Raw genomic sequence first — 10,177 nt, 5'->3', positions numbered from 1 at the left:
TCGGGCGATGCTCGAATCCAACCGTGGCGAGGTGAGGCGAGACGGGACGGAGCAACGAACAGGTACACGGCAGGGGGAGGTGCAGCTATTAAGAGGGCACGGGGGACGGTGGTCATAGTCGGAGAGGTGGAATTCAGGTGCGAGGCAGGCAAGAGGAAAAAGGTTGCGTGGTGGTAGGAACGCGGAGGCTCGTGATCGTCAGTCGAACGCGACCATTTCGCGCGTAAAGGTGTCGTCAGTGTCCGTCGGTTTCATCGAAAGCTGTTGGCGATCGGAAGTCGGCGACATGCGAGCGCCTCGCCTCGCAGACCGATCCTATCATCCGTCGATTTTGGACCGAAGTCGAACGATCTCGCCCCCTGCTCGTACCAAGTAAGATCCTCAAATCCTCCTTGGAAATTGAGAAACCGTTGGTAAAAATCGAAACGAAACGATCGACAAAAATCGTTCGCTTCTTTGTCGCGAGCTTTTAAACTATACGGTTGTTGTAGCGGCGCGTAGTTGACGCCTGGCTAGAAGCTGTCGTCGAAACCGGTCGGGCAACATTCCTGTCGATCAGCCGCGCGGCTACGATCCGGCATCTCGACGCGACGCAACGGTTTCCCAGTTTCCTAGTTTCTCCAAAGCTCGACATCGGTTATAAAGGTTATCGCGTTCCCCGATGGACGCGCCTCGACTCATCGACCTCGTTGACCGCGTCCACCTGGTATCTCGCAGTACCTGGCACCGACTATCGTTTCTTCTCTCTCCTCCTTGCCTACCGTTCGACTTTACTAGACGAACGCCAAGCATTATCGGTACAAAGTTGCATTTCTATACCTATATTAGGCGCACTGACGCACCAAACGATCGCAGTCTATTTCTTTCGAGTGGCACTGTTATGGTAATTGTAATGTAAAAAGCAAATTAACAGTTTCACATCCATATTTATTACGTTTCTTGATATTGGCATTTTATCTCGTATGTTAATTGCCTCAAGTGTTAACGAACGTAGAGAGGGAGAGAGAGAGAGAGAGATCCTTGCGCGATAAAAAAATATCGGAAACGGTTGACTGCATGCTGTTTCCCCCACTCTGCCCGCGTCTCGGTATTGTGTTCGCCATTTTGAATGGCGTCGCGATCGCCGATCGGTTCGTTGGAAAGTCGCGGTCCAATATGGCGCCGGTACCAGAACGGAAGAGTTCTCTTCTCGAAAATTGACTGTTCCTCACCGTCAACTTTCGAGAAGACGGAGAATTCGGGTGAAGAATAAATTAAATGAAAGCAACAGGTTAGGAATAATAAATTTATTTATCATTACTGGTCAGTGTCTACATAGAGTTCGGGCTCGTGGTCCTCTGAAACAAAACACCTTCTCGAAAGTCTTGAGCCCCATTCCAAAACGCGGTTTAATTACAAAAAGGTGTCGGTGGTCTTTGCGAGAGTCGACGCGATGACATTAAAAGTATTCGCAGAATCCTAAGGATACCGACGGCGAGTCGAGGATCGAGGAAGAACGGGGACAGCTGGGAACCGCGACGAAACGCATGGTGCACGTAGCGACTCTGTGACGCATCGGTATTTCCTCGGGCGAATGGATCGAAGATTCCGTGGCGATCGAAACGACGATCGCGCTCGGAACTGGTTCGTTTCGCGACACCACCGATGAGTCACACGTTGCAGTTTGCCTTTTCGTTCCTTCTCGGTGCATCCCGTCACACATCCGATGCACTCCTTTTCGAGCGTTCATAGCAAAACACTCGTCTCCGTATCCTCGAACAGACCCAACAGGGACTGTACAATGTTATCCGTTTGTTTCAGGAGAAACGCGACTCTGCACGATGTTTCGGTGGAGCAACGTTAGGAGGTAATCCTTTCGGGATAAACAGTCGCGAATCGGAGACGCCTTCGAAAGATGGAAAGACCGCTGGTGTGGATCGTTCTGGGCTTGGTGGTCGTGGGTCACACTGCAGGGGGTTTATCTCCGGAGGGGGTGATGTGCGGCGGGAACCGTTGCTCCACCGTCGAGTACTGCAACCGTTACGTCGAACACTGCAAACCGTGCTCGTCCATTTGCGACGCCGATAGTTCCAACTACCAGCCGGTCGAGTGTCTTTCCGATTGTCAAGGTAAGCATAAGCATCGCATCCTATCGTAGCAAACCGTCGCTCGGACGATTCTTCTATGCCCCTCTACGGATCGAAAACGATCGACTTTCGGTCGCCGCGAGTCTATGGTCGGAAGGTATAGCGTACGTGCATCCGTGTTTTCGAATCGATCGAAGAAAAGCGCAGGTAGTAGGCCAACCGGCTTACGCCGTACACCTGAATAGAAGGTAGATTCGAGTCCGTTGACTTTGCACCTGACCACCGTCCGTCCCTCCGTCGACTTCCCACACGCGAACGCGCTCGATGACTCACCCATCCGACCGCTTGTGCTTGCCTTCCTTCTTTCCTTTTCTTTTCTTTTCTTTTCTTTTCTTTCACTCCCTTTCGTCCTTTCATCTTTTCTCCTTCACCTTCTCTTAAGTCCCTCTCACTCTAGCTCTTCCTCGGCGAATTGGAAGCTAACCTAACCTTCCCACCGACCGCAACAAACTTTCTCGATCCTCTCGGTCCGATTTCTTTTTCACGCGTGCCTACGAGTCGCTGGAAAACACTGTTCGCTTCGATGCGTAAACTACCGTTTTTCGGTTTCAGAATATCTGCACGACAAGCGATACGTTCTCTTGAAGCAGTACGAGGACCTACGAGGTAAGTGGAAACGGAGATCGCTCGAGGACACCAGAGTCGTTGCTCCTGTCCTTTCGATTTTCAATATAACCGTTGTTCGTAGGGGAGGTTCGAAGATTATGGATCTTCGTCGCGATAGCAATCGCCGTGGGTCTCGTCTCGTTGCTGACGACTTTGTACCTGCTCACCACGAGGTTCGCCAAGTGGAAAAAGCTGCGAGGCGCGTTTCGTCGCGCGTTTACCGGCAACTGGGTAAAGGTTAGCGGCCAACAGTTTCGCGAAACGTCCGCTCGGTCCGTCTGTCGCTGATCGCCTTATTTTTCCAGACTGCTCGCAACGCCAACGATAGTAATAACCATAGCAACAACAACAACATCAACAACAACAACAACAAGAAAAATAACAGAGCTCAAGACGATCCGGAGATGGGCACGAGCAGACAGAATGGTTTGAGGTTAGCTATGCCAACGATCAGCGCTAGCGTAGCTCCTTCGCGGGTGGTGGGAAACGCAAATGCAAACGGAAGTAGAAACGGAAGTGGAAACGGAAGTGGAAGTGGAATCGGGATCGATAACGGGACGCCAAACACCACGAGCACCTCTCTGTCCGGAAGACATCCCAGCGAGGACACCACTCTCGATTACGCTTACGATAATCCGGCTATGACCCCGAGTCCGGAGTCCGTTCAAATCAGGACGAATCGCGAGAGTTCCTTTTAACAGAAATCTCTTTCCACGATCGAAATTGTACATAGAGTAACGTTAAGTACTTAATAGCGCGTGCATCGTCGCGCACGCGACCCGTCGCAAATCCTTATCAGTCGTTCCGTCCACGAAAGGCCTTTCGAGCGAAGCTTGACGCCTCTACGGCAACGAGAGCGTGCTTCGTATAGGTCAGCGACGGTACGCGCGAGACCCAGGAATAAATCGATCGACCACGGAGGGACTGGACGCGACGGTCAGCCATTGTCGCGTCTCCCCAAATCGAATGAAAATTTATAGAAAGATATTTAAACAATTATACAAGTTCGACTCGTCCCCTCCCTCGATCGATTTGTTCGTTGGAGCGTCTCTCGGCCCGCTGTCCTTAGCATAAGTTCGCGTAAGTAGCGTACTCGATTGTTGCACCCCCCCAAACTCACCCCTCGAAACGATCCCGCGCGATTTCTCGACCATCGTTTTACGTCGACGCCGGAGATCGTTGCTCGAACGGGTATTGTTAATTTTTTAAGTATTCCTCATCGTCGACATCGTAGTTTGTACACGAATAAAATATATCGTACATTTGAATGAAAAGGGTTCGTTTCGATTTGTATGATACGTGTTACGTTGGAACAAAATAAGGGGACGTTTTCAGTCGGCTTTACTGACGATTTTGCGATGTTTTCGTACAAGTTTTATAAGACAATTGGACAATTGTAATTAACAGGACGAGTTGGCTCTGGTTACGTGGCACGGTGAAACCGAGGTTGGTTCCGGCGTGGCCGTCGCGGTGGGATGAGAGGATCCAGCGTGCCTAGCCATCACCAGCTCTCTGGTGTTCTTTTCCGGTTTGATCAGCACCACGTAGACTTTGGGCAGAAATAGACAGAGCAGCTGAACCAGCCCGTTCAGGGATAAAGAGAGCGCCAACGTGATCACCCTGACGACGTTGCTGGTCGAGGCCAAGTAAAGGGGCACGAACGCCATCCACAAAACGATGGTCGCGTAGTTTGCAAAAGCGATACGACGGGTCTCGTTGAACCCCTCGGGACACTTTCTGGTCTTGATCGCGTAGAAGGTGGAAACCACTGAAAGATGACAAATGTTTCAAGTAACGAAGAGTATTTTACCAGGGTAAAAACAACGGTGGATCGCTTACCAGTCAACAGGAATGGATAGAGCAAACCAGTCACATAGGATCCGTTCTCGGAGCCCCTGCAAATCCTCAAGTTCGCGTCCCTGATGGGATACGAGTGGATCACTGCAGGTGGTTGCTTGAGCAACCAGGCTGCGTCGAAGAGGATTTCAGCGAGCGTGAGGATCGAGGCGATCGTCAGCTGAGAACTGGGGCTGGTGTACCTGCTGCGAGAAAATGGGCGTTAAAGACAAAAAGAAGAGAGGATCTTCGTGGATCGTTTACCGTCTTTTGCGGGGACTCGAGCCAGGATCGTTGAATATTCTGTGTATCCTGTTGATCTTCGTCGCGAGCGCCGCGTAGCAAAGCGTGTAACAGAATCCTATACCGAATCGTACGACGGCGCAGCTCTCGACGCTGGGTTTCGCCACGACTGCAAACGTGATCGAGAAGCATCCAAAGGTGCCTAGCAAGAGCAAGAAGGAGAGCTCTCGACCCGATGCTTTGATCATCGGTGTCTCTCGATACCGCCAAAACACCCAGCAAACGAACGTCGTCAGCGCCATTCCTGCGATAGATCATCGATGTTAATTCATTTATTCGGTAAAAATCATCTGTCGTGGTGGCTACCAAAGGTTAGGTCTGGGTTAGATCTGGGTTAGATCTGGGTTAGCTCTGGGTTAGGTCTGGGTTAGGTCTGGACGTCTCTTCAGAGAAGAAAGATATCTCTTTGGACTTGAAAAAATGTCGAGTTTGACGAAGGAGCTCCTGAGATAAAAATTGACGTCGAATCACACTCGACATAGGAGTGCAAAGGGTTAAGAAGTGGGTCGAGGCGTTTGCAAGGGTACAGTTTACCGGAAACGGCGATCGCCATCGCGACGATGGCCCAGGGATTCGAGTGGTCCACGAATTGCTCGGGAATCGGCTCGCAGCTGGTTCCGTTTTTGGTAGGTCTGGTGCCCAGCTTGCAATCCTCGCACCTCTGCTCGTCCTTCTTGTACTGATAGGGACTGCAACTCTGACACGTCCAACAGCAGGGATCCTCCTTTGCTCTGACCACTATACGACGAGAGTCGCATGGTCGAGAGCACGATGAAGTAGGGAAATCGCCACGATCGCCTCGAAACCTGACGCGTTCGCGATCCAGACGAAGTTCTGCTCGATCTTGCTCGTTCACTGCCCGTTCAAACCGACTAAATTTGTATTCTACGTAGAATTATGCTGTTTCTTCGACATTGTACATTTGCTTACAAGTGTAATTCCCAGCGACCACCCAACGGTAGGAACCGTTCGCTGTTCGTCGATAGTTCAGGATCGAGTACCTGGGTGGTCCATCTACCGCGTTCACGAACTCGAATTCTTGTCCAGCTTCGTCTGAAACGAAAGGATAGTGATCGATCGACGACCACCGTGTTAGATATTTTGCAAGAACAATTCTACTCAGTTCTGGGGTAAGTGCCAAGAGGTGAAGCTTAGTCCTCTTACCAGAAGGCACCCTTGCCTTCCCCAGATCCTTAAGGAACAGAGTTCCTATTCTTTAAAGCAAGACAACGAGTCGCTTGCCTTTTTCTAACATACCCTACGTTTCCTTTCAACAAGCAATCCTATGACGCCCGATAGCTGCGTGACTTGGAATCACCAGCCATCGACGGGCGTCTGGATCGTGTCCTTGCAACCATCCCTCTTAAGTCCCTATCATGAGTCGTTTGAAAACGAAATATCGTCGAGCTAATTGCCCTCGACGTCCCTTAAAAATGAGCCGTAACAACCGGATCTGCGAGACCTAAATACCCTTTCGTTTACCTTGGAATGAGACGTTGGCTAGATATTTAGCGAAATGTTCCCCGTCCAGGGCTCGCATCTCGTTGCAAACCCCGATGTAATCTTTGCCGCAAAGATGGCGTCGAGCGTCGTCGAGGGCATACGCTACGGCGTATACAGCGTCTCGAACGAAGTGGAGAAACCTCCGTTGCTTGTACCCGGTGCTCCGCTCGATCCTCAGCCTGGGATCCGTGCAGCGAATCCTCGACTGCTACGCGAATCATGCTACTTTTAACGATCTATCGGTATCGACGAGGCTATCCTGATTATTTGTTCCTTTGGTTACCTTCGAACTCGGGGATAGGTTGTCGTCCATGTCGCAATTATGATAAGTTTGCCAGAACTCGCTAAACCAAGGATCGATCTTCCGGTGATCGAAGGTCAAGTTTGTAAAGTAGCGATCGAAACCCGCGAGCGGCGCGTAGAGAGGTTGGACAGCTAGTGCTCCCTCCAACACGGAAGCTTCCTCGATGTCGGCGTCCTTCCGGTCCGGCCACGAGTCGCTGCCCAGCCAGACGAACCGCGAGCCGACGCCCACGCGTCGCGCCGCCTCCAAAACGCGAAGAGTCGTGGACTTTTCCGCGAACAGCACCACCACTGAAACATCAGAACTCTCGTGAACACTCGATCATTGGGTATCTTGTTGTATCGTTTAGAGAGAGAGATCTGTTCACCTCGAACCTCCGTTTTCTCGGCGATCGTGCGGACCACGTCGTCGTAATCCTCAGCAGTGAACCGTTCCTCGCTGATTCGATGGGGCCCCGTGAAACAAACGGAGTACTCGGACGCCAATGATGCCAGCGTCTCGTAGCCATGGTCGCCGTACTCAGAGTCAGAGTAGATCACCGACGCGTACGACCACTCGAATCGCCTGCGCTTGCAAATACATACGTACAGTGAAAACTCGATAAATGTCCTGAAGAGGTGTACCATAAATTATACATTTTTATCCTCGCCAGTAGGGGGATCCCTCGTAAAACAGCGAGGCGAAGTGTAACCGGAGACGTAGAGGATTTCTTCATTTCAAAAATATATAAAAAATTACCTAACCCAGACCTAACCCAGATCTAATCCAGATCTAACCCAGACCTAACCCAGATCTAACACAGATCTAAGCCAGACCTAACCCAGACCTAACCCAGATCTAAGCCAGACCTAACCCAGACCTAACCCAGATCTAACACAGATCTAAGCCAGACCTAACCCAGATCTAACACAGATCTAAGCCAGACCTAACCCAGACCTAACCCTTTATTGCCTTCGTCATCTTTGTTAAATGCCCCTGTCAGTGTGACCACACTACTGTACAAGAAGAAAGTTTTGTTATTTTTTACTTTTTTTTCAATCAAAATTTTACTATCACGCGGGGGATATTTTTCTAATTAAAACGAGACCAAACGCGATACAAATCGATCAATATTTGTTGGCATAATATCGAATTAAATATTGTACTTGATACAATAGTAGAAGTAACGACATTTATCGAGTTTTCACTGTATTTACGAACGATCAACGGCGTCGTTGAATCCACGACTTCTTCGCTCACCGTAGAATTTCCAACATGGCGCGGGCCTGATTCACGTCGCTGGGAACCGTGCGAAAGAAGTGAGGAAACCTCTCCTTGCTGCTCAGGAAAGGCGTCGTGGCCATGTAGGAGATCTGCGGAACCGAGAACAACGCCAGCACCGAGGCCACCTGCGAAATAGACGATTACAACTTCAGGATCCGGCGCTAGAAACGGAAAAAGGAGGATAGGAACTCGTTGGTGAGGCATCCTAGCAAATCCTGCCTTGGACGCTGGGATAGTCGTTTAAGGAGTCATTTGAGGAGCGTATTTACACAAATGGAACCAACTGGACCCCATAAGTTAATCAGAACCACCTAGCAACGATTTCATCTGAATGATAGAGACTCATTGGTGAGGTGTTCTAGCAGACTCTGCCTTGGACGCTGAGATAGTCGTTTAAGGAGTCGTTTGAGGAGCGTATTTACACAAATGGAACCAACTGGACCCCATAAGTTAATCAGAACCACCTAGCAACGATTTCATCTGAATGATAGAGACTCATTGGTGAGGTGTTCTAGCAGACTCTGCCTTGGACGCTGAGATAGTCGTTTAAGGAGTCGTTTGAAGAGTGTATTTACACAGATGGAAGCAATGGACCCCCACAAGTTAATCAGGACCTAGTAACAATCCCACCTAAATGATAGGGAGTCGTTGGTGAGGGGTCCTAGCAGACCCTCTGCCTTGGACGCCAGGATAGTCGTTTAAGGAGCCGTTTGAGGAGCGTATTTGCACAGATGGAAGCAATGGACCCCCACAAGTTAATTAGGACCTAGCAACGACCTCACCTTAATAATAGGGACTCGTCGATGAGGCATCCTAGCAGACCCTCTGCCTTGGACGCCAGGATAGTCGTTTAAGGAGCCGTTTGAGGAGCGTATTTGCACAGATGGAAGCAATGGACCCCCACAAGTTAATTAGGACCTAGCAACGACCTCACCTTAATAATAGGGACTCGTCGATGAGGCATCCTAGCAGACCCTCTGCCTTGGACGCCAGGATAGTCGTTTAAGGAGTCGTTTGAGGAGCATATTTACACAGACGGAACCAATGGACCCAAGTTAATCAGAACCCAGCAACGATCTCACCTGAATGGTGACAGAGCTCGATTGAGCACCCAGCACCGCGACCACATCCTCGAATCCTCCGTTCATGAACTTTGGCACGGTTCCATCGTTGCACAGATACTCCGGAGAACTTGCTAATTGGTTATCTCGCGCGATGAAGCCTACGAAACATGGAGGCCAACGTGTAACGATCTAGATCTCTTTGCAACTTGCGTCTCCGTTACCTTTGACGAAGTAGAACGCCTGTTCGAGGGCGTAGCTAGGATTGTCGCAGGTGTCGAAGGCCAGAACGCCGAGGCGTACGCCCGGTAGAATGTTCTGGTCGTCGTTGACGCGTCCAAGGGTGTAGAGCATGGCCTCCAGCGGCTGGATCCCGTCCTCGAGCTAAACCAACGAACCCTACGAGTGATCGATTCGTTCTCGCTTTATCTCGTGGCCTGGCGACTTGCCTGGATCTCGCCGCAGCTACTTCCGTCGCTGCCCCGGCGATGGATCGGGAACAATCCGCCCAGCACGATGTCCCCCGTCACGTTCGCGTAAGCGTACATCGCGCTGCCTTTGCTCGTTGCTCGTTCACAGAGTATCAGGAAACCGACGAACATCGTTGAGATCGCGGCGATCATTTTTATCCCTCGAGCACCGGATCTCTCGCGAGACTGACCAACGACCCGTAGCCCTTCGAGGATCCCTCGAGGGAGCGGCCGATTTTACTTTCCACGCGTGGAAATCGATCCGCGTAAACAAACCTCGCTGAAGCGTAACCGCCATCGTCGCGGATCGATTAATCGATTTTAGGGACCCGTCGTCGATCGAAAACACGTCCTTTTTGCTTATTTGCTTGGTCCAGTTTCCGTAATTCCACCGTTCAAAGATAAAATTTTTAATAGTGATGGTGATTCAGGGAAGGAATACAATAAATGATTAGACTGCGGATCTTTATGCAAATTCACATTTTTATTAATAAAATTAATGATTTTCTTTGACATTTTAACTTGAAAATTAATTGTTTTAGTTTCACTGTTTAAAGTTCTGTAACCCACATATGGGTCACGTGGCAGTCAAAGTGTTAAATAAAACGCAGTCCAATTACAATGGTATCGTGTCGCCATTGATGAAGTCAGCTTATCGACTATATAGAGTCAGATACCGAATGAAACGCTTCATAAAACAATCGC

The 10,177-nt window shown here is 50.0% G+C and overlaps 2 protein-coding genes across 3 annotated transcripts; one reads left to right on the top strand and one right to left on the bottom strand.

The window, feature by feature from the left end:
• Positions 1-184: 184 nt before the first annotated feature.
• Positions 185-4,006, top strand: LOC122395779 (multidrug resistance protein-like). Of its 2 annotated transcripts, none has more exons than XM_043393635.1 (5): positions 185-372; positions 1,801-2,108; positions 2,679-2,732; positions 2,815-2,969; positions 3,038-4,006. In XM_043393635.1, the coding sequence occupies exons 2-5, from the start codon at positions 1,895-1,897 to the stop codon at positions 3,428-3,430; spliced, it is 816 nt and encodes a 271-aa protein (XP_043249570.1). In that variant the 5' UTR covers positions 185-372; positions 1,801-1,894; the 3' UTR covers positions 3,431-4,006. The 2 variants fall into 2 exon arrangements, with proteins under 2 accessions (XP_043249570.1, XP_043249571.1); XM_043393636.1 differs by lacking the exon at positions 185-372 and adding an exon at positions 1,150-1,270.
• A 118-nt stretch (positions 4,007-4,124) lies between these two features.
• On the bottom strand, positions 4,125-9,604 carry LOC122395879 (metabotropic glutamate receptor 4-like). Its single transcript, XM_043393789.1, has 12 exons — positions 9,452-9,604; positions 9,227-9,386; positions 9,024-9,163; positions 7,918-8,066; positions 7,046-7,242; positions 6,658-6,968; positions 6,354-6,582; positions 5,802-5,924; positions 5,406-5,726; positions 4,833-5,115; positions 4,572-4,771; positions 4,125-4,500 (listed from the first exon to the last, which is right to left on the bottom strand). The coding sequence occupies exons 1-12, from the start codon at positions 9,602-9,604 to the stop codon at positions 4,133-4,135; spliced, it is 2,634 nt and encodes an 877-aa protein (XP_043249724.1). The 3' UTR covers positions 4,125-4,132.
• Positions 9,605-10,177: the final 573 nt, after the last annotated feature.

The sequence above is a fragment of the Colletes gigas genome, unplaced genomic scaffold (assembly GCF_013123115.1).
Source record: "Colletes gigas isolate AHSC1104 unplaced genomic scaffold, ASM1312311v1 Colletes_gigas_Sc00006, whole genome shotgun sequence".
Classification (NCBI taxonomy): Eukaryota; Metazoa; Arthropoda; class Insecta; order Hymenoptera; family Colletidae; genus Colletes; species Colletes gigas.
The sequence above is the reverse complement of the archived record's forward strand: the minus strand, read 5'-3'. Positions and strand labels throughout refer to the sequence as shown.

Bases quoted from the DNA above. Each gene is read 5' to 3' on its own strand.
- LOC122395879 (XM_043393789.1), bottom strand. From the start codon at position 9,604: ATGTTCGTCGGTTTCCTGATACTCTGTGAACGAGCAACGAGCAAAGGC. The intron at 8,067-9,023 runs GTGAGATCGTTG...TCTATTTCGCAG, and splicing joins CGAGCTCTGTCACCATTCAG to GTGGCCTCGGTGCTGGCGTT. The intron at 5,727-5,801 runs GTAAGCAAATGT...TTGAACGGGCAG, and splicing joins GGTCGCTGGGAATTACACTT to TGAACGAGCAAGATCGAGCA.
- LOC122395779 (XM_043393635.1), top strand. From the start codon at position 1,895: ATGGAAAGACCGCTGGTGTGGATCGTTCTGGGCTTGGTGGTCGTGGGT. The intron at 2,109-2,678 runs GTAAGCATAAGC...TTTCGGTTTCAG, and splicing joins GTGTCTTTCCGATTGTCAAG to AATATCTGCACGACAAGCGA. The intron at 2,733-2,814 runs GTAAGTGGAAAC...CGTTGTTCGTAG, and splicing joins GCAGTACGAGGACCTACGAG to GGGAGGTTCGAAGATTATGG.